This window comes from Arvicola amphibius, chromosome 3 (assembly GCF_903992535.2).
Source record: "Arvicola amphibius chromosome 3, mArvAmp1.2, whole genome shotgun sequence".
In the NCBI taxonomy this organism is placed as follows: domain Eukaryota; kingdom Metazoa; phylum Chordata; class Mammalia; order Rodentia; family Cricetidae; genus Arvicola; species Arvicola amphibius.
The window spans coordinates 169,667,968-169,695,774 of NC_052049.1; the positions used below are offsets into that span (position 1 = coordinate 169,667,968).

A 27,807-nucleotide genomic window follows, 5' to 3' on the forward strand; every position below is an offset into this window, starting at 1 on the left:
GGGTTTATTCCACCCTCAAGTGGAGGCTAATTATAGGGCCGGGCTTGCCAAAGTACAGCCCGCTGGCCCTGCTTTCCCACTCCCTTCCCAGACAGAGATCCTAAAATAAACTAAGTCTCCACTCTCACCACAAAGGGCCCTGCAGTATCCATCACAGACTTCCCAACCTCTATCTCTGGGGTTGGGGGTTCCTTAGCCTCCCCAGCTTGGGAAAAAAATGAAAGGCCAGTTATGTGGTATGAGGAGGGCTGGAACCTTTGCTGGGGTTTAGTACAGACTTAACCTAGTACGGTGGCCCAGAGGGGTCCTGAACAAAGGCAAAACATGAAGCCTGTAAGGGAAAACCTTAAGAAAACCTTCCCAGACCTGAAGAAGGGAGGCAAGGGGGAAGGGAAGCTGTGTTTGTTGACTGCCTAAGCGTGTGCCCCGCAATGTGCCTGAGCTGGCTTTTCCTGACTGTGAGAGCGAAGCAATAAATATTTCAATAAATATTTCAGAAGTTCTGGGAGGTAGTTGTTAAACACGCCATCACGAAAAGCTAAATTATGTGAGCTTACACTTGAGTAATTTAAAAACAAAGGCAACACGTACTCAGACTAAAAAGGCAGCAGCCCCTGCCAATGTTATACTGAATGTTACATCTGATTTTGACTGGGTCTGGATGGTGGAAGTGCTGTATTGTGTAGCCCAAATCTCTTTCCAGCCCTGCATTCAGTGAGATGCTGATAGCTTGATACTGGTCAAGGTCAGGGTATTTACACCAGGGGAATTGGCAAAACACTATAAACCCCAGGATTTATTTGTGGGGCGACAACTGTTCACACTGACGATGCCCCACCTTGACATCAATACTGAATACTCCCAACTTCATTAAATACTTGTGACACCCATTTAAAGCTCTTAACACATTTAATTCACCAATGAGAAAAATAGTGCTCAGAGAGTTGAAGTTGTCTGAAATCATATTATAGCTAGAATGTAGCAGAGTCAGAATGCCACCCCAGGTTAGCATGTCTCAAAAGTGTGTGTGTGTGTGTGTGTGTGTGTGTGTGTGTGTGTGTTATATGCTAACAGACTTATCAGAATTTAGAGATCCTTGTAGACGGCTTTCTCCCTCGTTCCTGCCTTGCAGACAGCCAGGACATCTGGTTCCTTTTTGGGTTGCGTCATGAAGATAAAGAGGTCTCTTTTTCCACAGAGTCTGAGATCGCTAGGCCAACCCCACTGACTCAATCATCTTATTTCACCCCACCCCTAGCCTTCCTTCCAGATCTCCATGAGTGGATAAGGTCTGGGGGAAGAGCTACATACCCAGGGAACTTTTCTGCCGAGTATTTTCTCTGGAGAAGAAAGAGCATTTCTATTTTAAGAGACGAGAGATGTATATTAATTATTTGATCCTCACTGATTTATGGCTGAAGAGGATGCAAATTAGCATTGCCTCTCTGATCAACTTTCTTTCTAGGGGGTAAGGCAATGAAAATACCAAATATTACGATGTACATCCATTGGCAGATGCTGTGTCCACAAGCAGAGCGACCCATGACCCTGGAGCTCTAGGCAGAAGCTAGAAATGAATGAATGGTGTCCTCAGAAGTGACACTGAGAGGGAGGCAGGCTGGCAGTTTGCTACAGGGAGTGCTGGGAGGGCCACCCATGGGGCATCCTCTTCTCCTACTCTCCCTCTGACCTGAAATGGCACGATCACCGCTATGTTTGAATTCTAGGTCCCTTGCTAAGAGACTGCACATGATGATTTGAATATATAACGTTCCCAGCAGACTTAAGTGTTATAGCCTTGTTATAGCTGGTGGCGCTATTTTGGAAGGTATTAGAAATTTAAGGTGGCTAGAGCCTAGTTAGAGGAAGTAGTTCCCAGGGGCATGTTCTTGGTGCAGTATCTTACCCTCGTCTCTGCTTCCTGGCTGTCTTGAAGTCAGCAACTTTCCCTTCCATCATTATGTTCTGCCTTATGACAGCCCAGAGACAGCAAAGCTGGCTGACTGGACCAGAAATCCTCAAACTCTGTCCCCAAAAGAGTCATTTCTTCCATTTAAGTTGTTTATCCAGGTATTTCGTTACAGCAATTCAAGCCTGACTAAGCTGCCCAATCAGAGCTCAGTGTGACTGATTGTGGGATTGGGAGTCCCGAGGGAAAGGGACTCGGGACCTGTAAGTACTGATGGAGGGAGAAACAAGAGATCCTTTCAGAGGGGACATCGTGGATGAGTTCCAGGGATGGGCAGTGAGAGACTGTGGTGGGTCATGGAGTAAGGGCTGAGGGACCGATTGAGGCAAAATGGAGGAAGCAGGGACAGCTGTTGAGGGAGGAGCAGTTGTTGAGGGAGAGATGGCTGTCAGACAGTTTTTTCCTCTGGTTCCCCTCATGGAAATATCCTTAGGGTACACTTATCCAGTGGATCCTCAGCATCCCTTAGAGCTCAGGGAAAGTCAAATGAACAGACCCTACCTCAAGGTCAGACTCAGGACCTCTGAGACTGGCTCACCGACGCTTATGTTTTAACCACGCACCTCTCCCTCATGTGTTGAACAAATGCTCTGTACAGAGCGGCATCACGACCATAGTATAATGACTACCATTCATGGTCTGCTCAGTCTGTGCCAGGCAGGCTGCTGGACAGGGGCTTACACACACACACACACACACACACACACACACACACACACCACACACACACACATACACACACACACACACACACATACACACACACACACACACACACACACACACACACACACACACACACACCCCTACCTTTGAGAATCAGTGTTTTGTAGAGCATTGCCTCATACAAACCCTTGCTCTTGTTCACGTGGTTGCCTGGGGCACCTGGGATACCTCACAGCCCTGGCTGTCTAGTAAATCCTACTCTAATGTTTATTTTATACACGGCTTTCCTGTATAGCGTTATTCTTGCCTTTGTCTCTTCTGCATATGATTATTGGTTATCTGACAGCAGGTTCTGTGCATGTTGTTGGAGAACGAGCAGCTACTGTGGGAGATGAGGTTTAAAAGGCAAGCAAAGGAGGAAGGAGGGCCTCAGACAATGGGAAGGGGCTGGGAATTTCCTGGGAAGTCATAGGAAGATTTTGAGCACGGTATTGATGTGATCTGGGAAGGGAAGATTGCAGGAGCTAGAGAGGATGTGGAGGACCGGAGGAGGCTCTTGTGCTTTTGTATAAGCGATTTATCTTCCTAGTGACGAATGATGGTGGCATTGACAAGGTTGGTTGTGGGGGCTGAAAAGAAGAGAGGACATGGTAGACACTTCTTCATGATGGAGTAGTCTTTTTAGACTGAGTTACTAAAAGCCTGGGGTGAATGTGGCTGACATTGCTCCTTTTCCTCATCATCAACGTGTTTGAACCACTCCGCCCACCCCCATTCAGTATACATAGCCTGTAGTTGATGACACTCCCTCTCATTCATATGGTGTAGGAGGTCCTTCTGTCTATGTGTTGCTTTCATTGGTTAATATAGAACTGCTTTGGGCCTATAGCAGAGCTATAGGGGAACAGAGCTAGGCGGGGAAAACTAAACAAAATGCTGGGAAGAAGAGGCAGAGAGAGAAGCCATGGATCCTCCGCCTGAGACAAACACCAGTTAGAATCTTGTTGGTAAGCCACAGCCATGTGGCGATGCACAGATTAATGGAGATGGGTCAAATTAAGATGTAAAAGTTAGCCAATAAGAAGTTAGAGCTAATGGGCCAAGCAGTGATTTAATCAATACAGTTTCTGTGTGGTTATTTTGGTTTTGGGCAGCCGGGACAAACAAGCGGCCTCCTCCTACACTCATACACCTAGCTCTTCGCCTCACCATAGATAACACTGAGGTCTGGTTTACTCCTCCACAGTAAGACTTCCTTCCTGACTCAGTTGTAAGAACTGAATGACTCAATGTGTGGAGAACACTCAGCAGCCGGCCTGGCATGGGGGCAGGGGGAGCATTCCACACCTGGTGGCCATTATTATCATTGTCATTTGTCTTTTGTACAAAGCAACTGTTCAGTGAGTGTTGGATGAATTAGACTGGTATGTGTATTCAGCCATTGCTCTCACTCCATCTGTTCTTCTAAGCCCCTCCACCCCTCCCCCCTTTTCTGTGCTGGGAATTGAACCCAGGGTCTCACACATGCTAGGCATTTGCTCTACTGCTGAGCTACACTCTGGCCCCTTACTTGTGTCTTTTTTGAGTGCACAGGCAATTGAATGAAGACTTCCATCTAGTGGCTTGATATATATATTTTTTTTTTTACAGTTTCTCTTGTCTATGGCCCTTGGAAAAACCCTAGTCTTGCTCAGTCTGATGTTCCGAGTGTTATTTCTTCCTGTTGTTCCTATGCTGGGGACATAGTTATTGAAATAAATGGGGCTGCTGGTGGCAGGTGAGGGACTGAACCATGACTGTGTTTCTTAAAAAGACAAAGACAAGCAGCATTTAAAAACAAGTCATCATGTGAGCCCAACAGTGCCATTAATACTTTATTTAGAGTTAAAGACAGTGGCGTCTCAGCAGCCAGAACTGCAGGCTTATGGAGGAGCTGGGCAAGAATGGACTCCTGGGAAATTAACTCAGTTGTCACAGTGATGTGAGATTCCCTTGGAAACATCTTCACTTTTATTTGACTTCATGTAAGGGTGGGTGCTCAGCACGACTTGGTTCTAACAAATGAACAAGAAGTCAAAGTCTGTCCCTAGCACCCCAGCCACCCTTCTCTTCCGTCACATTGAAGACAGCCATCTTGCCAAGCCCCCTCTTACACGTGTCACCAAGGACGCACTTTTGCTCCTTGGCTTCTATGACACCATTCTCCTGCCCTTCCTACCATGCTGATTGATTTCCTCCTATCAGAGCTCTAGAAGCAGCCAGTCCTCAGAGTTGGGTCTTGGGCTTCTCATTTGTAAATGTTCTCATCCATCCACAGGGATTTATAGGACATGAAATTGTATACACTACTGGTGTTCACATTTATTTTATTTACTTATTTTATTTTACTTTTGACATAGGATCTTTTTTTTTCTCATGGTTTATTTTTTTATATTTAAAAATTTCCATCTCCTCCCCTCCTCCTCCCCCATCCCTCCCCTCCTCCTCCCCCTTTCCTCCTCTCCTCCCCCTTCCCTCCCCTCCCCTCCACCCAAACCTCCCCTCCCTCCCTCTCAAGGCCAAGGAGCCATCAGGGTTCCCTACTCTATGCTAAGACCAAGGTCCTCCCAACTCCCCCCAGGTCCAGGAAGGTGATCGACCAAGCTGAGAAGGCTCCCACAGAGCCCGTCCATGCAGAAGAATCAGAGCCCAGCGCCATTGTCCTTTGCTTCTCAGTCAGCCCCTGCTGTTGGCCACATTCAGAGAGACGGGTTTGGTCGCATGATCCATCAGTCCCATTCCAACTGGAGTTGGTGATCTCCCATTAGTTCTTGACATAGGATCTTACTGTATAGAGCAGGCTGGCCTCACAGAGATTTACCTGCCTCTGCCTCTTGAGTACTGGGATTAAAGGTGACATCATGCCTGGCTGACTTCCACACTTATATCTTTGGTTCTGAAATTCCCCTTCAAGCCCAGCCATATACACCCACTTTCTCCTTATGTGGCAGTTGTACAGACATCCCAAACTTAACCTCTCATCTCCCACATCTAATCCAACATTGAGTTGGGTCTAATCTACCTCTGTGCTGCCTCTCAGGCTCAGCTGTCTGTCTCTGTCTGTGCCCATGTCCACTGTGCACATCACTATCATGACATCCTAGGTGATCTTACCCAGTGTTTGCTCCTTCAACATACTTTTATTTTGATGGTGGGAGGTGGCAATTGGGACCAAATATAGGCAAGTTGTCTAGCACTGAGCTATACCTTAAACTTTCTTCCAGTGTAGTCTTCATTCTGCTTTCAGAGTGCTTTTAACCCCCACCCCCCACCAAATTAGATCATCTCACTCTAACCTGACTAAATCAAATTCTTCAGAGGTGCCTCTTGTATTAATGTCCTGGTTAGGGTTACTATTGCTGTCGTGAAACACCATGACCAAAAGCAACATGGGGAGGACAGGGTTTATTTCACTCCCAGTTCCATACAACAGTTCATCTTCAAAAGCAGTGAGGGCAGGAACTCAAGCAGGGCAGGAACCTGGAGGCAGGATGTCATGGAGGGGTGCTGCTTACTGGCTTGCTCACTTAGCCTGCTTTCTTTTAGAACTCAGGACCACCAGGCTAAGGGTGACCCTTATTCTGTGCCCATCCACATCAATCACTAAATAAGGAAATGCCCTACAGGCTTTCCTATAGTTCGTTATTATGGAGGTGTTTTCTTAAGGTTCCTTCTTCTCCAATGACTAGCTTGTGTCAAGTTGAAATAACCTAGCCAGGACAACTTGGAATAAAGACTGAGCCTAAAACAGTGGCTGTCAAGGCCCTACATGCTTGTCTGGGTTCTAGTTCTTCACAGGTTCAGTCACTCTGGGGTCTGGTTGTTCTGGCTCACACTGGTCTGATTTTCTGGATCACACTGATATGTCTTTCTGGGTCACACTGATCTGTCTTTCTGGATCACACTGGACTGCCTTACTGCCTCTGCCTGGAAGTCTCCTCATCCTGACTACCTCACCTCTGGTAGAACATTCTCTTCTCTGCTCATCTCTGCCTAGCTGGTTTTCTCCAAATCATTTACTATGGATTGTGATGACTACCAAGGTTTTGTTTAGAGATAAAAATCTTACTACATTGCCCAGGCTGGTCTAGAACATGCATGTGCCCTACCTCAGCTGGCAGAATGCTGGGCTTACTGGTGTGCTCTTACTGGTTCTTGCTTGCTGATTGACTAGGGAAAGCCCCATTATTGGCTGTGTAGGGTCTGGTACAGTAGATATAAGCTGAATTGATAAGCTGCCATACTCTTTTGTGGAGAACCGAAGCTGAGGTAAGACTTGCTTCCTAGACCCCAAAACATCAGAGATGCCACTTGAGTCCGACCTGAGAATTACTCTCGTCATTTTCTCATTTGGATAGCTCCAAAGAAATCTGGTTCGAGTACATGTTAAGTCTCAGTGACCTTGGGGACTCTGACCTTGAGGACTCTTTTGGGTAGCCAGCTAAACCCCTTCTTACTGCTCATTTCTGCTTTCCAGCCTCTGCCCCCTTCAATTTGACCAGTGGTTCTCAACCTTCCTAATTCTGTGACCCTTCAACACAGTTCCTCATGAGGTGGTGACTCCCAACCATAAAATTGTCTTTGTTTCTACTTCATAACTGCAATTTTGCTGTTATGAATCATAATGTAAACATCTGATAAGCAGGACATGCTGTTATGATTGTTCGTACAAGCCATGCCCACTCCCTCCCCCATCCGCTGAGGCAGGCTGATCTTCAGCTTCTGGCCTGAGCTCACTCTCTTTTCCATCTTCCTCTTGGAGAGGCAGCTTTGCTTTTGCCTCTCCCCACTTCTCCGCTCCCCCTTCTTTCTCTTACTCTGTCATCTTCTCCTTCTTTCACCCCTCTCTCTTCTCTCTTTCCCCCTTCCCCCTCTTTCCTTCCCATTCAACTAATAAATAGCCCATTCTATTCTGTATGATGTGTCTGTCCATGTGCCTCTTACCCACTGCCTGCTCACATCGCCGGGCTAGCTGGGACCAGCCCGCCCACCATGTGTCTCCCTTGCTGGGACCAGCCACCGCTCGGGGACTGGCAACCATCTCTGCCTGGTATTGGCTGCTCCCAGGGCCCACTGCCTGCTGCCACATGGCCTGCTAACACCATTTGGGGACCTACAGCATTTCTGCTGCCTACTGCCACCAGGGATCTTGCAGCATTTTTAAAAAATCATAACACATGTGGCCCCTGTGAAAGTCATAGGTGACCTGTAGGTTGGAAAGCCCTACCCTACCCTCTTTAGCTTGCCATCCAAGGCCCCTTATAACCTGACCTTGCTTATCTCTAGCTTTACCTCTTATCAGGGGCTGAACTATTTTTTTGGCTAGCTTATCTAGATTCCAGCTTTTGCCTCATTCTATCCTTAGCCATGTCATGGGCAAGCCTTACCCAACCCTGCCTCCATACTTCCTTTTGCTGGGTGAGCTCCTATCCATCCCTCAAAACCCAGTCAATGCTGTCTTTTTTTTTTTTTTTTTTTTTTGGTTTTTCGAGACAGGGTTTCCCTGTAGTTTCTAGAGCCTGTCCTGGAGCTAGCTCTTGTAGACCAGGCTGGCCTCGAACTCAGAGATCCGCCTGCCTCTGCCTCCCAAGTGCTGGGATTAAAGGCGTGCACCACCACCGCCTGGCTCAATGCTGTCTTGTATCCTCATCTTTTCCCATCTTTTTCTACCACTGGCCTTTGTGTCCCCCTATCAGTGACTGTCTCTCATTCCTGCTTCAGCATCCAGTTTAGTGTTGAGGTGATAGCACCAGGCTTCCTCGCCTGCATCTTTTGTTCTTACCAACAACGATTTTAAAAAGCAAACATATATATATATAATAGAAGATTTCAAATGTATAATGATATACTGATGTAGAGAGATCAGAATTATAACTTCCCATGTGTGTTTCAACTGTTAAAATCCTACATCTAATATAAAACCTCTGCTCTTATCAAGTTCTGTCCTCGCTTCAGAGGTCGTTATGCACACCTCATCTGGAATATTTGTCAATATTACATTAATCTTTGTGTTTTCTTGTTCTTATATTTCAGTTTTTAAAATTGTCAAGATACTACATATAGTCAGGCATGGTGATACACACGCCATGGTACCTACATAGTGGAACACAACACTTGGGAGGCTGAGGCAGGAGGATCACAAATTTATGGTCAACCAGGGCTATAGTAATGAGGCCTTGTCTTGAAATGAAGCACAAAAGGAGGAAAAATACCTGTAAAAACTTCCCCGACCTGTGGGCGCACATATACATGTGATTTTTAGAATCCAACAGCCCAAAGACCTCATACAGTGGCATTCTCCTGCCTGAGTGCTTTCTCCCCTGACACCCCACTCAGCAGACTCTGCTCTTCTTTGGTCTAATGCCAGTGCCATTCCCCCGTCTTTGTGCATGCCATGATTTCCAGCCTCCTATATGGCTCTCTGACTTCCAGGCTGACTGTCTGGCTGTCAAAGGCCACCTTCCTTCCTTTTTATGGGCTGTCTTGGTGATTATAAATAGCCCAATTTCTTGTTGTATCAACTACGGACAGTTCCTTTCTCATATACTCTCTCCCTCTTATAAGCACAGATGTTTTATTTTCTAAGGTCAAAAGGCAGGACAAAAAAAACCGGTTTAATTACCAGACGGCTGTATTATGGATGCCGGCATGAAATAGAGTTCCTTTCTGTGGAGAATTATTATGTAGGCGCCCTGGCTGTCAGACACTTTGGGCGGATGGCCAACTTGTTGTTTTACTTCCCAGCTGAGCATCCTCAGCCTGCAAAATGCTTCCAGCTAGCCGGTTATTTTTCATGGTGCTCCCTCTCCAGGGCAGGCCAGCAAAAAACTATGCTCAGCCATCTGCCTTCCCACTGTGATTAAACCACTGTCCTAACACCAAATAGTGCTGTTTCTCTTCTCTTCTTGTGAAGCAGGGCAGCTCAGCAGTACCAGGTGTATGCTAATCATTAATAAATATCTAGCCTATCGATGAGTAGGTGATACGCATTTAAAGAGTCAAGCACGTGAGACAGGGAGAAATCAGTCACACACACCAGACCAATGCCAAGGAGATTAGTGAGAGGGGCATATGAAAAAGACAGAGAGAGGCCAGTTCAGACAGAGCCAACCAGCAGCGCTACACACCAGCTGTGGATTCTGCTTGCGTACTGCCCACAGCAAGCCTCAACTTTGCTATCAATGGTCAGAAAATATATATTTCAGGCTCCATAAGTCACATGTCTCTGCTGCAATGCACTATCCCACCCCTCTTGGTGTGAAAGCAGTTAGAGATGGTTACTAGACAGATGGGAAGGACTGCGTTTTAATAAAACCTGATTCACAGGGCTGGAGAAATGGCTCTGTGGGTAACGAGTAGCATGAAGATCTAGGTTTGGATCCTAGAACCTGTGTAAAATAGCTGGGCATGGAGGCACACACCTGGAGCTTGCCTGCTAGTCGGCTTAGAACAGTGAGTTTCAGGTTCAAGGAGAGACCCTGTCTCAGAAAATAAGGCAGAGAGTCACCGAGGTAGATACTGTGATGATCAAGTCAGCATATTGCTTGGCTGGGTTATAGTGCCTGGGTGTTTGGTTGATCATTATTCTGGATGTTTCTATGAGGCTAATTTTAGAAAAGATTAACAGCGTTTGGCATGGCGGCGCAGTCTTCTCATTCTAGCTGCTTTGTAGACTAAGACAGGAGGTTGCAAATTCAAGGTATGTCTGGATTATAGGATAAGTTCGAGACCAGCTTGGGGATTTTAGTGAGATCCTGTCTTAAAATAAAAAGTAAGAAGAGACTGGGGTTATAGCTCAGTAGCAGAATACCAGACTAACACGTACCAGGCCCCAGGTTCAATCCTAGCATCACCAAAGACTGGTAGTAATGATAATGATAACAATGACATACTCAGTAGGATATTATTGTTGTTATTATTATCATCATCATCTTAAGAAAGGGTTTCTCTGTGTAGCCCTGGATGTCCTGGAATTCTCTCTATAGCCAGGCTGGCCTCCAACTAAGAGATCCACCTGCCTCTCCCTCCTGAGTGCTGGGATTAAAGGCATGTACCATCACTAACTGATGATATATATATATATATATATATATATGTATATGACATGTAATATATTATTATATATATTGCTTTCTGTAATGTGAATGAGCCCCCTTTGGTCAGCGATATAACTCATAAAATAGACACCAGTAGTCCCTGGGAAAACTGGACCCTGTCAGCAGACATTCTATGGATTGAACTTCAACTTTTTCCCTGCACAAAGGGGTTTCAATTATATCTAAAATCTTTGCGTTTTGCTTAAAATAAAGTGTGTCATATTTAAATTAAGGGTTGACATGCTGAGCACTGGGTACTCTTTTTATATTGAAATATTTCATAATTAAGAAAAAAACAAAGTGACATTAAACAAAGTCAACTAAGAAAAAAATTAACTGGTCCAGGGGTCAACACATTTGGGGTCTACTACAGAGATTCTCTCTGGGAAAGTGTGCTGAGACAGAGGTGGGAGCCACTGGGAGTGAATGGGTACCAAGGAGGACAGATCCCCAGGGTAGCAGTCATGAGGTGGAGTACAGGTCGCTGCAGACCCGGGGAACAGTGGGTAAGGCAGCAGTGGTAGACAGGCACAGGAGGGCATGGGGATAAGGACAAGCCACACCGCCCAGCTCTCCCAGAGGTCCTTCCTGTGTGCTAAGAAGAAGCTACTTGGAAGCAGTTATTTTTAGCTTTCCTCTGATGAGATTTATCTCCTAGGTGTTCACCCTTATCAGATGGACTTGTGGTACTCAGAAATATGCAGGGCTCCAAGTTTCCGGGGCTCCTTTCTGATTTCAGTCGTGGCTCTCAGAGCAGATCCTTTGTGTGCGTACACGTACATGTCTGTGTCTGTATGTGTGTACACGTACATGTCTGTGCCTCTATGTACATACATGTACAAGGAGGACAACCTTGGGTGTCGTTCCCCAGGGGCTCTCTATCTTTTTTTGTAGAGGTAGTGCCTCTTATTGGGACCTGGAGCTCACCAGTTGGCCCAGGCTGCCTGGTCAGGAACCCTGTGTCTCCCTAGCTCTGGAATTGCAAGCATGCACTGGGGCCAGACCGGGGAGTTGGCTCTGCAGGTAAAAGTGCTTGCCAAGGAAGCCTGAGGACTTAAGTTTGGTACTCTGCCATCTGCATGTCTGGTGACCGTGCTGTTTTTGGTACCAGTGATCAGATAAAAACCGTGACCCCCAACTCGTATTTCCACTCAGTGTCAGGGACAGGGTCTAGTGGGTTAAAAGCGATCCAGGGAGAGGTCTTTGTGGTTTGACCACACCTCCCATGTCCCTCCTGGTCCGTATCTGTCACATGCCCAGCACTGTGCTGACACATCACAATGTGACTGGACCAGCGTGTGGATGTGTTGATTCATCATTCTTCCTGGACTCCAGGGCCCAGGGTAATAAAACTTTGACTCTTTAATGCTTGAATTCTCATCGTGCCGGGTACGTGGCAGACTGCGTTCAAAGCCTCAGAAACGAGCAGAATAAAAGGGAATCTGCGACAGCCCCATAGCAACTACTGTGATAAATGTCACACTGTCAGGCTGCTACAAGGAAGGGGGCAGGGCCAATGCATGCTACCACCGTGAAAGATTCTGTACTTCAGTGTGACACTAATTACACACACAGGCTGAGAAGTGGTAGTCTAATCCCACCCTGACAAAGCCTCCCTCCCTCCCGCTGTATTCCTGTAAGCTTCAGAAGGACCTCGGCCATGATGGCAGCTGCAATTACCTCCTTCCTCTTCAGAGGGGGAGGCGCAGGTGGGATGAACCTGGGAAAGCATTTGAAGAATAGGATTCCGAACTTGGAGCTCTGCTTCTAAATTCAAGCTCTGGCCTAAACCCCCAAAGCAACACAAAATGAAACTCAGAGAGTAAAGGGTTTTTTTCTGTCCCAAACAGCAACAGCAGAGGACAGGGCCGGACATATGGGCTACGCATAATGTCTCAGCACAGATGGAGGTTTTACGATTGATTTTGAATTCGTAAGAGATTGAGACCTGTCATGGAGATTCTGACATGATCGGATTGGCTGCAGGGTGGCATGGTTTGTGTGGCTTCCCAAACAAGGTGGCTCTAATAGAGAGATGATTTGAGGAGTCCAGAACTTGACACCCAAGGGACATTTGTAAGGGCCTGGAGAGGCTCAGTTCGTACCTCAGCTCCTAGAGCAACCAGAAGGTGGCACCCCTTGCTAAGCAGCAACAACCCAGGACTCCTCCCTGCACCCCCCACTCCATCTCATGGAGGGCCTCCTTCAGCTCTGGGTTTGGCTAAGAGGCCACTCCGGGATCGCTGGCCACAAAGCAACACCAAGGGCCCATCCCTATGTACCACTGTATAGATGCTATCTGTACTCCTTCCCCTATGGAGTCTGCTGGGCAGGCTAGAAATGCTATGCATGTTCATGGTTATTATTATTTAACATTCACAAACGATGGCACCAGTTACTCCAAGTTTATTTGAATGCTCGTTATGTCCAGGCACTATAATAACGGTTTGAAATAAAAATTTTAAGTCTCGCAGCAACCCCATGTATGAATTCTCTCTTCGTTTTACAGATCACAGCATTGCATTCAGAGAGGCTGAGGTTATGAGGCCACAAAGTCAGTCAATGGCAAAGCCAAACTGTGAACTCAGTTCTTTGGGGGATCTGTAGCATACACTACAAGCTGCTGCCATGGATTGACTCATCTTCCTTCCTGCCTGACTTCCTCTTGGTCTTCCCTTGCCTTCCCGCCATCCTTCTGTCCTTTCCTGTTTTCTGGTATCATGTCATCATTGCAAAATGCAAGGAAGACCTTACCACACTTCGGCTGCTGGGGATTCTCAGTGTACTGAGCAGGCTGGGAATGACTGCCACGGACTTGGCACACGAGGGAGGGTTTGCCAGAGGAGGCCCTGTTTATAGGAGGATGAGGACAGCTCATGAATATTCATTGCCACCTACATGCAGGCCAGCACAGCGCTAGGGCTGGCCAACCCAGGAATCCCAGCTGTGTATTGGTTTAATTTAATCTGGGTTTTTATGAACTCAGATCATATGTGGACTTGGCTTGCTCTCATTTAACCCATATACAAGTTTATCCAGCGACACCTGAGACATACCCTGACAGGTATGTGAGGTTAATAAAACAGGTGTTTCATCTCTTCTGGGGCACACAAGTCGCCATCAGAATCTTAGGAATGAAAGGACCACATGGGCCAAGCATTCCCACCTGGCTAGCCACAAAAGGCAGGTTTCAAAGCATTGAGGGGACAGGGAAAGGGGTGTGTCGTCTCGTCTCTTAGTTTTTGCCTGCGGCACAGGAGGCAGAATGGTCTATCACGGGAGGCTTGGGAGGTCAGAGAATTCTGCCCTCTGATTTTACAGATGAACCTCTGAGTAAAAAGGGATTTGCCTAATGGGCTCAAAGCCAGGGAGCAACCAGAGAGGTCAACGAAAATCGTCCCTTCAGGCCCATGAAGAGGACCCTGTCACGTGTCTTCTAGGGTCATGAACTGGAATCTGCCTTACTTCCTGAGACCTGGGGAGCTGGTCCCTCCACTTCAGAGCTGAGAAAAGGGTTCAGAGAGGTGGTGTAAGTTGGCCCAGTCACACAGTAACTGTGTCCCCTGCATGAAGAGCAGTTCTCTCCTGGGCGGTCTGGACCACAGTTGGCCCCAGGGAATTCCAGCCCTACATGATTTGATAGAAGGCAGAATATCATTTCAAATGAAAAAAAGGAGTTTAGTTACAAAAATATTGGTAGTTGTGGACTTTTGAGGTGGCGTTTGGAGAACTGGAAGAGGGTGTGAGAAATCAGGAATATATGGTAAAACAAAACAGAAACAAAGCAACTTTATGGCTCGCACTGTAGACTGACCCGAAGATTCAATGAAATCCTGACCCTAGGACTGTTTCTGAAATACGGTCGTGGCAGATGTAGTAAGTGATAATGAGGTTATCGGGGCAGGGCCTGATCTTGAGTGATTTGTGACGTCCTTCACGCTAAGGGAAATCTGCATATGGACATCCAGGGGATGAGGGCAGAGACCCAATGATGCAGCCACAAGCCAAGAGCTGTCAGCCATTTTCTTCAGGGCTTGGGTACCACCAATGTGCTTCATGAAGCAGCTGAGAGGCTCCGCCTTTTAAAGGCACAGCAGGGCTAAAGAAACTCACCAGCCTTGGGCCTCCAGAGTCCTGGGAGAGATATAGGACATTAGAGGCCTCAGGATGTTAGCTCTGTTGGTTTGACCTTTTGTGCTGTGGACAGGGAGGGAGAGGGAGGAAGCCTGGTGTGGTGGATGTGAAGAAGTCAGAGCACAGCTCTGCAGTCAGCAGCCAGCACTGGTTTCTCACTGGCCTGTGAATGCTTGCAGCCTGGCCATCATCAGATATGGCATTCTGGGATGGTGGAGAGAGGTAGAGACCAGGGCATGTGGTGGTTATATCAGAACAGAGGCAAGGATATTCTTGAACACAGGTCTTAATAGGGTTGAGCAGCTGCTGTTTCTGCTGCCCTCTGGCTGCCTCACTCAGCCTCTCTCCTCCTGGGTAAATATTAGTGTGGTTTCCAGTCACTAGGCAACCCCACCTTGACAGCAAGCCCTTACTTCCCCCCAACTGCCAGTACCCGCCCTCCCAGGGTTACTCCTTCAGACACATTAGGTGTCCCCAGAATGATTCTTTGTGGCGATAGTATGCTCATGGTCTTGTCCCTGAGAGAATATTCTCTGTCATCTTTGGTGACTTTCAACAGGCTTGTGTCTCCTAGACTGAGAACCTCAGCGGGGGCATCATCTAGGCTCCAACACCCCGTGTCACCTCACACTACATTCAAAGAGCCCTTAGTCCCTGGACTGGCATGAAACTCAGTGTCAGGGGGCAGCCGAGGGCCCAGAGCCCACCCAGCAATCTCTGGAAACCCCACAGCAGGTTCATCTTGGGCAGAAGTCTCTCCCTCCCACACGGCAGGCCTCTGCCCACCTTCCACGGAACAGTGGCTTGGGGCAGTTGGAACCACGCCCCCCAGGGACCCGCTGAGCTCCAGCCAGATGAAGGTGTCCTGCCGCGAGGGCTGACTGCTTGGCACATTATTTTGTTCTGAGCCTGAACATCATCGCAAAAGAAAAAGATAGAATCCCAAGAGAGACCTCGCCATTCCCGGAAAGCAAAGCTATTAAACTTTCAAGCCAGTCTGGAGCTGACTGAAGAGCTGGAAGGTGCCCCAGCTTCCTGCATCCTAGTCACAGCCCTTAGCTCTGAGTCATGGCTGTGCCTGCGGGAAGATCAATCTACCGTTGGTGACATCGCCTTCTAGATGAAAAGAGGCGGAAAAAGAGAGCGGCATAGACCCATCCCACAGGTTAAGCCCTTCACAGCGGCGGCACTGCTCCATTTTAACAGGCAGAGAGGTTTCAAAGTAGACGGTGGGGTTCTAGAGAGGTCCCTCTGGATTTATAAATGAAGGCGCCAGGGAGCTTTAGCAATATCTCGTGGGGATTGGAGGCAAACAATACCGAGTTGATCCTGCCCGTGATAGAAACTCACGGAGGAGTGAATCTCTGTAGGCCTCGGTTTCTTTATAAATTAGCGGTCAGGAGGCTGAGGTAGGAGGATCATGAGTTTGAGACTCCTATCACTAGAAACCAAATATCATGATAAACTGAACAAAAATACAGTTAGAGGCTATTGTCTGAATTGTGCCCCCTTGATCCACCATACCCTCAGAGCCAAACAACTGCCATGGTAAGGAGTTCAGCTGTGGGCTGCCTGCAAAAACCACCTCAGCTGGGCTTGTCGAAGGGTGGGGAGGGTCATAGGACCCTCACCTGGGCATCCGGCTGCTCTCTACTGCCTGGTGTACGCAGCATTGCCCTGACTGCACGTGGTCTCGGGGAGGAGCTAGAGTATATAAGGAAGATTAGTGGCCAGGGCTCCATCTAGGTGGCCCTGCAAAAGTCATCGTCTCCTCTGGGTAAAGCATCCACGTTCCAGTAAGTAACCCCTCATCTGGGCTCTTTAAGGGAGCCCGATAAACTCAATGGTTCTCCACAGTTGACTTTTGGGGTGTTAGAAGGAGGGGTAGACATTGCTTACAGGTAGTCTCCCCTGGGAAGGAATTTTCGCAAGAGAAGTTCATCTCATCTTTCTGATAAATAACCAAGGTTCTAGTAGGAGACATACTTGATGCTCCAGTTTTCATGGCAAATTGAATAATAAAAAATGTCACCTGCTAGTTAGTACTGCTCAGAGCTGCCCCCGAGGGGGCACTGTCTTGAGGGTGAGGGGAAGCTAATGAAGATGTCCTGAAGTTTAAGGGAGGATGAAATTTAAGGTAGGGCATGATACCTAGAATTGGTTCTGGCCAGGTGGGACTGGCGGGAGGAACTGGGGAGGAAGGTGAAGCGAAGGGAGGACCCCGCCATGGCTGGGCCAGTTAGTGTTCAAACAGTAGCTTATCTTCTGCCCAGCGTCTCCAGAGCCTGGCTCATGCCCCTTCTCTCACTACACTGCAGTGTCTCCGCCAAGACTGTCAATTACTCAATGGCCCCTGAAATAAATAGATACATAAATAAATAAATTGTTGTTTTCCAACAGCCAGCCAGTATGAAAGGGGAGTCCTCGGCAGCTCTTCATTACCTCCCGCTAACGGCTGAAGCGACTCCTCATTTCTGCTGAATAATGCATCTGTGGTCGCCAGGCTAGCTCGTTTAAAGCAGATAAATGAGTCTTTCTGTGCAGCTCCACCGGCAGACAAGGATGAACGAGGTTTTATTTGCCTAAATGGAGTCCTCAGCTTCAGTGGCTTAACCTCAGGCCCCCGGGGGCCGCTGGGGACCCCGTGCCACTTTCTGCCTGCCTCAGCCACTCTCTCTCCCGAACCACTCATTTCTCCTCCGCTCTTGTGCCAGCTGCCTGGATTAAGTTTTAATTCGTTTTTTTTTTTTTTTTTTTTTCTGGAGAGTGCGGTCCATTAGCAGGCCCCGCCTACTGCTCTTAAATATGGACCTCTGGTTTCTGCTTCCGGAGAAGCCTGTTGGGATGGGGCTATTCTCCTCTGAGGACATAGCCATGGATAGTTCCTGATTCTGTGAGGCTTAGAGAACTCCTCTGCTCTGGCTTAGAAGGATCTAGATTCCTAGGAAGCCACTGTATTTTATAAGATAAAACATTTTTTTTTTTCCTGGTGTTGGGAATTAAAAGCAGGACCTTGCACACGAAGGCGGGTGCTCTTCCACTGAGCTGTCTTTCTCAGTCCTAAGGTTAATGTTCTCACAATAGTAAAGCGTATACAGCTGAAAGAAAGCCCATTGCCGAGACAGGTAGGGGGCCTCCATAACCCATAACCCAGGGGCAAAAGGCAAGTAAACTCTGGGCTCTTCACCCATTGTCCATTAAAAGCAAACTTCTCATAGGGTTTGTTGTAAAATGTTAGATTAGGCCACAGAATGTTCACAGATGTAAAGTTCCTGTGTAAACAAAGCAAAAGCTCCTGAGTTAAAGATGGCCATGCCAACAACAAGCAAAGACAAGGGGTACTGGGCTGCAGAAAAGTCCCTACAAGGCACCTGATTTTATTTGTTCTTGGTTTGGGAGGTCACAGAGCTGGGCAACACATGGTCAGCTTCCCGTTGGCTCCTTTATAGATAGCACCTGTAGGTGGGGGCTAGATGAGTCGAGACTTGAAGGCTGCCCCCGCTGAAAGGCCGTCTGCTTGGGCCTAGAATTAACTGGTAGATGGCAAGAGCAGATGGAATCTTGGCACCCCTGCCCTCCTAGGCTTGTTTATTGTGGTGGTGGGGATGGAATCCAGGCCTGTGCACGCCAGGCAAGTGATCTGCCTCTCACTACCTATCTAGTCCCTTGGTGTTTTGAGGCTGGCTTCAAAGTCACAATCCTGCCTCTGCCCCCAAGCACTCAGATTACAGGCTTGGGCCACCATGCCCTGCACGTTATAGAGTCTTTATAATATGTTTAAATATCTGCCGCCCTCTTTATTTCCCTTTTGCTCTTTCTATTTTATTTTTCTTTTCTGGATCTTTTTACCTTTTTGTTCCTACAAATAACATTTATGGTCAACTTACCTAGCTAAAGGTGAAAGAAACTGGAATAAAAATAGAATTTGCATTAAATTTATAAATTTAATTTGCATTAAATTTATCAATTCTAATTTTTAATCTATTTTGCATTAACTTTATAAATTTGGATTAAATTTCTTTTTAAAAAATATTTATTCATTATGCATATAATATTCTGTCTGTGTGTATGTCTGTAGGCCAGAAGAGGGCACCAGACCTCATTTACAGATGGTTGTGGGCCACCATGTGGTTGCCAGGAATTGAACTCAGGACCTTTGGAAGAGCAGGCAATGCTCTTAACCACTGAGCCATCTCTCCAGCCCCCTGCATTAAATTTCTAAAATAAATCAGGGAAGCTGCTGTCTTCAAGTTATCAAACCTTTCAGTTTAGATACATATTTCTTTTCATTTGTTTAAGACTTTGGGTTTTTAAAAGGGTTATATCCATAGAATTTGGATCCTTAAGTTTCTTCAGAGGCATTTTATATTAGAATATGATAAATGAATTTATCAGTTCAGTTATTTTATATATACATATATATTTACATATATGAACAACATTTTTTGGAATTCTATAACCTGTGACTTAATTAAAGTTTATTGTTTTTTGTACAATTTTTACTTTGAGCTCTTGGTTTTTTAGAACGAGTATTTCTCTTCCTCTCTTTCTTAACTTTTCTATTCTGATTGCATAGGCCACCATCTCTAACCAGTTCCACATTAGCAGACGGAGTACATATTCCTTTTTCAATTCTAATTTCCCAAGTGGGCCTCTAATACATCCTCTTTAGAGATACTTTATCATGTAAAAGACATCTCCAAAACCCCTCATTACCATGAGAAACTGAGATATGCAGACATCATTGCAGAAGCCGACTGACTTAAGGTCACATACGTGGCAAGTGACAGGGTCTGAGCTTACTTAACCTTGGGACCATTTGGTTACAAAGTTCCCAGTCTTTGTACCACTTCTGTTTTTCACTACATGGACCAACGTGTTCCCCAATTCTTCAACAAGAGCCCTACATTGCAAGGTAGTCTAAGATTTAAGAGTGACCGAGTGGGGTATATGAGGAGGGCTTGGAGAGAGGCGCATGGGCCACAGGTTTGCCTCTCTGTGCTTTCTCAGCCTTTTTTCTCAGATACTCTATACAGCCGGAGCTCTTAGGAAATCAGTTTTTCCTTCTTAGGAAACAACTTAGGACCACCTCCAAGTAGCAGCCGCATGTTCCCTTTCCTTCCCTGACTTACTGAAAATGTTCTGCCAATCTTAGCCATCCCTGTCCCTAAGAATTTCCCCCACATATCTGCTCCTCTGTCATGATGTTTTTAACCACATTGTAGTGTCCTACAAAGCTTAGCTGGCAGCCACTGCCCCACAGTCTAGCCTGCCAAACTATATTTTATCAGAAATAGAAGGATTGATCAAGATGTGGAGGTACAAGTCTATGATCCTAGCACCTGGGAGGCTGAGACAGGAGAATTGTTGCAAGTTTGAGTCTAGCCTGGGCTTACATAGTAATTGCCATTCCAGCCAGGACCCTGTATCAACAAACGCACAGCGCACACATGCACACACATACGTGTGTGCACATTAAACGAGAAAAGGAAGAGCAATTGAATATTTTTCTTTGGGAAATACATGTAGGGTTTTGTAGACATTAAAACAGCCCAGAGTTCTGCTCTGCCCCTCTGGCCTCCTTTCAGAGACAACAGGGTGTCGGTCTCAATGCTGACCCCACTGTCTTTTTCACCCAGTGGGTGAGGTCAGCTGTCAGTGTGGTTGCAATGCCAGGCCCACAGGCTCCAAGGTGAGAGAATGGGGCACTGAACAGCACCCTCAGGCTTCTAGCAGTTTCTTCAAACAGACAAATGTCCAGCATATAGGCTGTCTCTCCAGGGAAGAGAAAATAGGGCCATAACAAGCCGGTTTTTAGGCCTTTCAATAATTTTGATTTCAGTTTGCCTTCTCCCTGTGGAGAATCTAGTATCTCTCCTCCATATCCAGGTCTAGAACTCCACATCCCCTGCTCTTCCCCTGGGAGTTGCTCCCTCGCCCTGGCTGAGCTCCCGCGTGCACTGACGTTCACTACACCATTGCTCCTCTCGGCTGTTTTATCAGCAGCTGGGAAGGGAGGGCTCTCGGTGCAAGCTTGTGTTTGGCTATTGAGGAGAGAGGATCTGCTGCTGCTGCCAGAGCTGGTTCTGGATAGGAACCTGCTTGATAGGAAAAGTCAGGAGCTCAGAGCAAGGAAGCAGAACCTCCTCCCACTGGACCAGGAGTGGGGTTTCCTGATCCTTTGGTCTCAGCGGCCACCCCCTGGGACTTTTCCCACTTGCTTTCAGTGCTGAGCAGGAGAAGGGGGCCTGAGTGGTTCTAAGGCTGAGGAACCAGGAGCATGAGTCTTAAAATCGAGGAAGAGAATGGGGAGGAGGGGGATGTGTCTGTTCCTATCTAGGCGTTCATGGATGCTTTATGGAGGCGTTCAAGGAAAAAGGCTGCCATTTTGGACTTTGACCACCAGGAGCAGAAGCTGAAGTCTTGGTGTCCATTCTTCATGGCTGTTCTATTGAGGTGTTTTATAGCTGTCTAGTCTATAGGTTATAGAGTTGCTGGACTGTGGAGACATTATTAAATCCACAGTTTGTGGATGAGAAACTGAGGCTTAGGCACTATAGAAGTTTTCGTAGCCAGTCGCAAGATCTTCTCACTAGGCTCTGTGGTTGAACTTTCTAACCACGACGTGATGTCTGGTTCCCTACTGTTCAGCAGATGCCGCTGCTCTGGAATATCTGGGATATTCTAGGGGTTAATATGCCATACGTATCTGAAATCTAGGTGATTGTGGGGACTTTCTGAGGATTGGCTACCTCTTAGACAGGCTGTGAGGCTCTGGAAGTTTGAGGCTGTCCCTCACAACGTGGGCAGAACAGCTGCACCAGCCAGAGGATGATGTTGTACCCTCCTTCTCTGGGGTGTGTGCATGAAGGAGAAGCATCATGGGATGAAACGGGGACTCCATATCTGCCCCTGCTTGACATCACCAACCACACACAGATATTTTGTAACCTCTCAGGCTGCATACCAGATTCCAGGGAGCAAATGAGATTGGGCTGCTTCTGGCATTAGAGACTGATTTAGTGTGCAGGGATCCCAAGGCCAGCATGTGGGGAGGAAGAGGAGAAATCAGCTACCCACAGAGAGACCAGCTGAGATGGGCAATTTTGGTACGATTCCAGCCTTGAGACCACAGCTTGTGGGCAGAACTGAGGGATGAGCTTGGAGCTCTACAGAAATTATCCTAGAGAATAGGACGCAGCCCTGACCAGGTAAGGGGAACAGGAGGCCTCTGCATCCCTGCCTGACAAGATGACTGTCTGCTGTATATAGTGATCAGAAGGAATAGAATCCAAGTAAAGCAAAAATGACAAGTCCTTTGTCTCATAAGCACATGCCAAGGGCTTGGTTGGAACAGAGGGTGTTGTGTAGCTTTTTTTCTGAGTTGAAATGTAGTCCCTTTGGGAGGGAGGAGGGTGGTTCCTAAGATCAGGAAGCTTAAGGAAACTTACTGAACTCAGCAAGTTATGAGTGTCCCCCCTACCACCAGTTATATATGCATGTGATAAACCCTTGTTGGGGAAGGGAAATTTCCACAGAGCTGCCTGCAGTTGGGCAGGGAGCTCCAGGGGTGCAGCTTTCATGAGCATCACCTACGTGCTTTTCAGGAATGCAGCTATGAATCAGTTATACTCCTGTAAGTAACCCCAATGATCTCACTGGTCACCAAGCTAGATTTGAGTAGACTCTTTGATCTGTTGGTGGCACCCTGTTTGGGATGCAAGTGTACTTGTTCATATCTGCCCAGGAGAAATCACACAACAGACAGCCAAGACTAAGACATTTCCACCATCCAGAAAGTTCTATTTAAATCTATAAACTGTTGTGCTGGTATTTTTATATTGATTTCGTGCTGAAATGATTTTTGCTATATTGAGTTAAATAAGATAATATTAAACACAAATGTCACCTATTTTTACGCATGCACACACAAGTACACCCCTACTAGGTTAATAGGAAATTGAAAATTACCAGTATACCATATTCCCGTTGATCCCTATTGCCTGTTATACGTGGGTACAGAAGCACACCTTCATTTAGCCATCATTGAATAGCACATCCACTCAATGGTGTTTGGGTCTATGATGGCTTGAAAACACTTTACAGTGACCATGACAGAGGCAGCCCCAGGTAACGGCACAAATGCAACTTTGAGGAGAGAAAAGCCAGGTTCAGATATTGGCTGCATCTTTGTATTACAGTGGTTCTCAACCTTCCTAAGGCTGCAACCCTTTAATTCAGCTCCTCATGCTGCGGTGACCTCTCCCCAACCTTAAAATGATTTCATTGCTACTTCATGACTCTAACTTTGCTACTGTTATGAATCATAATGTAAATCTCAGATCTGCAGGATGTCAGCTATGCAACCCACGGGTTGAAAACTACCGTTCGGTTAGCTTGTGAACCTGGGCCATGTACACGGTTTTCTTATTTGAAAAGTGTACGCAGTGCTAGTCTGGTCTCAGAGCACTGCTGGAACGTTTTGGGGGTGGTGCATGTGCTATGCCTCGGGGTCCTGGCCCCTCGTCATCCTCGGGGAACGGTAGCTAAGGTTATCATTAGACCACCGCCGGCAGTCTGGGTACGAGAGTGGTCAGCTTTCCTGGCCTCAGACTCCTCCCCACCTTTTCTGCGGCCTTCAGCATCCCCTCTCAGGGCTCCAGCAAGCCTTTAGAGGCACAGCTGGAGGACTTACCTGCTGGTAGCTGCTGGCCCAGGAGGCTCGAAGGGCATCCCAGCCTCCAGAGCGCTTGGCCTTGCTCTCCAGGTGAGCACGTAGCTGTGTTTCCAGCTCCTGGCTGACTTGTTCCAGAGCCCGCACTTTGGTCATATATTCCGCGAGACACCCCCCCAGGTTTTCAACAGCAGTGTGATCCCTTTCTGGGCCTGGAGCAGGCACAGTGGCAAGGCTTGAGCTCCGTAGGCCCTGCAGGAAGACACTGCTGATGCCTAGGGCCCGGCGGGTTACTCGGGCACTGAGGCCTCCTATGCACCCACTGGGTGCTGCTCCTATGTAGACCCCGGGTGCACGGATGAGGCTACCCGCAGCACTGGTCCTAGAGGCTGGGGGGCTCTCAAGGGAGGATGGAGATCGTGTCCCCCTGAGGGACCCTCTGTGCCTCTGCAGAGGCATGCTGGAGTTGGCTCCAGGGGACAAGTCCACTGCCACTCTCCTCTCGCTCATCATTCTCTCTGCCTCTGTGGTGACCAGCAGGTTTACAGGGTCCAGTGGTTTTGGTTGCTAGCCCCAGCATCCCCATGGCCTGGTCATGGGCCTCTCTGGAAGCTCCCCTGTCCCTGTGTTCTTTGTCTACTGCCTTCCACGAGCTTCTGTCATTCATTGAGCTGGAAGAGAACCACCCCACCAGCCTGTGAGAGGCACACAGGCATTCTCTGACACTAGGTCATGTGCCCAGGCATCTAGACTTTTCTGTTGGTGGGGGAGGATGCTGGAGCAGAGCAGGCTGTGGGAATGAATCATCTAGATTGGCCTATTTATTTTAGACAGGGTCTCTGAGGCTGGCCTCAAAATCCATACGTAGCCAGGATGACCTTGAACTTCTGATCTTCCGCCTCTAATTCCTGTGATAGAATCCAGGGTCTCACACATACTAGGCGAATACTCTGTATCCCCAACCTTGGGTCTGTGTGTCTTGCTGCCATCCAGAGGGGCAGGCAGGCAACAAACAGTTCTGTTTCACTGGTGAGGAAAACAGGCTTGAGGACCTCAGATGGCACAGGCACTGATTGGCTCCTCCAGATCTCACGACACAAGCTGGGGACTCAGGGGCTTTCTGCATACCTTCTTATGCTGAGGTAGGGGTGTGTGTGCGGGTGTGTGTACATCCACACAGGATCAGAGGACAGACATGGATATGAGCCGAGCCAGTCATGGAGGAAGGCTGCCCCAGGGACCCAAGGGACACAAAGCAAGCCTGCTGCTATCTATCTTCTTCCCTCAGGCCTGGCAGCTCTTCCAACCCCTCCAACTTCTCTCCCTCCTCCTCACATCTGCCCTCTGACACACTGCTTGTCAGCTGCTGGCTCTCAGCCATGTTCCTCCTCCTCTAGACCTTGCTGTACATCTGCCTGATTGCTAACTCTGACACATCAGACACTCTGGAGCCAGTTTAGGACTGGAACTGCTGGGCAGCCATTTGTTAGGCTCTGGTCCCTTTCCCACCTCTGTCTCCCCCTCTAATAAGACCAAGAAGCAAAGACAAAACAATTTCCGGGAAGCACCCATGGGTGATACATGTTAGGGTTTGCTGGGCACCCTAGGTTTTAATCCTTGCCCATGGCAGGCTCCAAGTCACATTTTACTTTTTGGCGGGGGTGGGGGGGCTAACATGGTCCCTCCAGCTTGGGCATGTGCTGAGGTTTTAGTATATTGAAACTAGGCATCCCAGGTCTAGAGATAGACATAGTTCTTGATCCTGTAATAGTTTTTGATCCTGTAATGTGAGGATGGAACCCAGGCAAGAGAAGGGAACAGGAGTCAACTTCTGATAGGAACCCCAATTCTGAGCACAATTCCACGCTCTATCTCACTGACTTTTCCATCCAACTTTAGAAGGTAGGAAACTCTCGCGTTGACAAGTACTGCTGTTTGGGTGCACACTGTACGATTCCACAAGTATTACCTCAAAGATACTATTACTTCCCTCTGTGACAAAAATCATGTCCACAATGTAACAGAGCTGAGAACACCTCTCTGTTCTGGAGACTTACATAAGGTTGTCTCTAACACCTGTCAATCGTCAGGGTCACAGGTCCTACTCATCTGCTAGAGCACTCTGTAGATTTTTCTTTTCTTACCATAAAACTTTCAACCTTCCCCCTTCCACTTCATTCACTTGAGACAATGTAGGAAGTCCTTTGTTAGTTTTGTATGCACATGTGAGGCCAGATATCAAAGTTAGGGCTGTCCTTGGGGGCTATCCACTTTACTTTTTCAGACGGGGTCTCTTATTGGCCTGGAACCCACCAATTAGGCTAGACTTGTTGGTCCATGAGCCCCAGGGATCTGCTTGGCTCTGCCTCCCTAGTGCTGGGAATAGAAGCACACGTCAGCACAACCAGGTATCTTACATGGGTTCTGGGGATCAAATTTGGATAATCATGATTGTAAGCACTTTACTGAGTATCTCCACTTCCCAGGAGATACTTCATTAAATATCAGTGTTAGTTATTTGATTAACCGATTAAGGAGCCAATTGAGTCAAGCAAGGGCAGTAGCTTATAGGCCTTAGTTTACATGGGTGTGACACTCTTCCTATGAATGTCATCTCTGCCACTCCCATGGTGCCCTGGTAACAGCCTTCTAATCCAGGCAGTACTGCTGGGTCCCATGGAGCCGCATTTCCGTCAGCTCCAGGATGAATTGTGTCTAAGGCTAAAGGAAGGGCTCAAGCTACTGTAAAGGTGTTATGTGGCCCAGGCACTGTTACTGCCCGGAAATGGAAGTGATCAGTGGTTTTGGACACTCTTAGACCCAAAGGCATTTTTATTTCGAATCTACCCAGTGCCCTGGAGATGGGGACAGGCAAAGGAAGGCACCTCAATGGATCCCAATGTCTGGAAGATCAGAAGAGAGTGAACTCTCCCTTAGAAAAACCACCCTCTTGTTCTAAAGGAGCAGTTTTACCAAATAACTCGGTGGCCCTGTAAGCTCATCACAGTTGTGAAATTCAATATAATGTTCAATTAGATAAAAAAAAAATTACACATGGAAATAGGATGGTTATGGGTACCATTGAAGGGGAGACTCAAAGGTTATTATAAAAAGAATGCAAAATGTATTAGCAACTTGCTCCTCTGGGTAATAAAATAAGTTTATTTATATATACACGGTAGCTGAATTCTGTGGATACGGAAAAATAAGTCATACATCCACAAATGTGTATATATAACATATGTATCTTTGACATATATTATATATAAATTTTACTTTACAAACAAGTTTTCTCTATACATACTCACACACATTGGCATAGTCAATGCAATAGCTAACAGAAATATTATGATGAGGTTAAGGTCGGACAGCAACATGTGAGAGAGCGAGTCTCGGCACGACATTTAACCTGTTGCGTTTGTGGGGTGAAGTCTTTGAAAAGAGACAAGCAGACTCATGTTCAGTAGGTCCACACAACATTGAGAACACATGTTAATTCTGAAGGCCGCCTTTCTGTCTGAAAGGAGAATGGAGGAAAGGAAGTCGCGGTAAGAAGACCACAGTAAACACAGACATCGAAATCAACAGTCAATTCAAGTCCCAATCTGACAATAAGAACATCTATATTCAAAATATACTATCAAACTATTTTTCTTTTAAGGGGGCATTGAAGAAGTTGGCTTTCTAGCCACGGTGGGCTAGGAAGGAAAGAGAGAAAGCGGCTGCCTCCCGTGGCCCCTCTGTGTCTCTGAGAGTCTGCTCCCTATTGGCCACACTGGGCACAGTGTGAGCTGGGAATGCAGTTGGACCTGGACCAGGGGAGCAAGAGCTGTGGGAGGCAGGGGACAGTGAAAGCTGATAGCAAGTTTATGGGCAGGTCTGCAGCGCTTCTGCCTGTAGACAGAATGGCACTTCTCTTGAGCGATTCATTTGGCAATCTTTTTCTTTAAGGATTTAATGGAAAAGGTTAAAAAAAATAGTTCTACACCACCAGGCTTTCTTTATAGACTGGTTTCTCAGGGGGCATAACATCATTGCCTTCAGAGAGAGCAATACAGAATCTCAAAAAATACTTGTCCCTTGAACAGGGAAGATCAAGTGTGGTACAGCCCCAAGGCTGGTCTCTGCATCCATCCTCTCAGGAAGAGAGGCATGGGGTCCAGGGCGAGGGGGAGGCATTGGAAAGGGATGCAGGGAAGGGTTTCTAGGGAGCACTTTCTTGCTAGACA

General features: G+C 47.2%; 1 protein-coding gene across 1 annotated transcript in view; it reads right to left on the reverse strand.

Moving 5' to 3' along the window:
• The window catches only part of Bfsp2 (beaded filament structural protein 2), a 57,247-nt gene extending 33,159 nt beyond the window's left edge, over positions 1 to 24,088 (reverse strand). The window contains exon 1 of the mRNA XM_042054743.1: positions 23,600 to 24,088. Coding sequence (XP_041910677.1) covers positions 23,600 to 24,088 — 489 coding nt within the window. The remainder of the gene's footprint in view (positions 1 to 23,599) is intronic.
• Between the last annotated feature and the right edge of the window lie 3,719 nt (positions 24,089 to 27,807).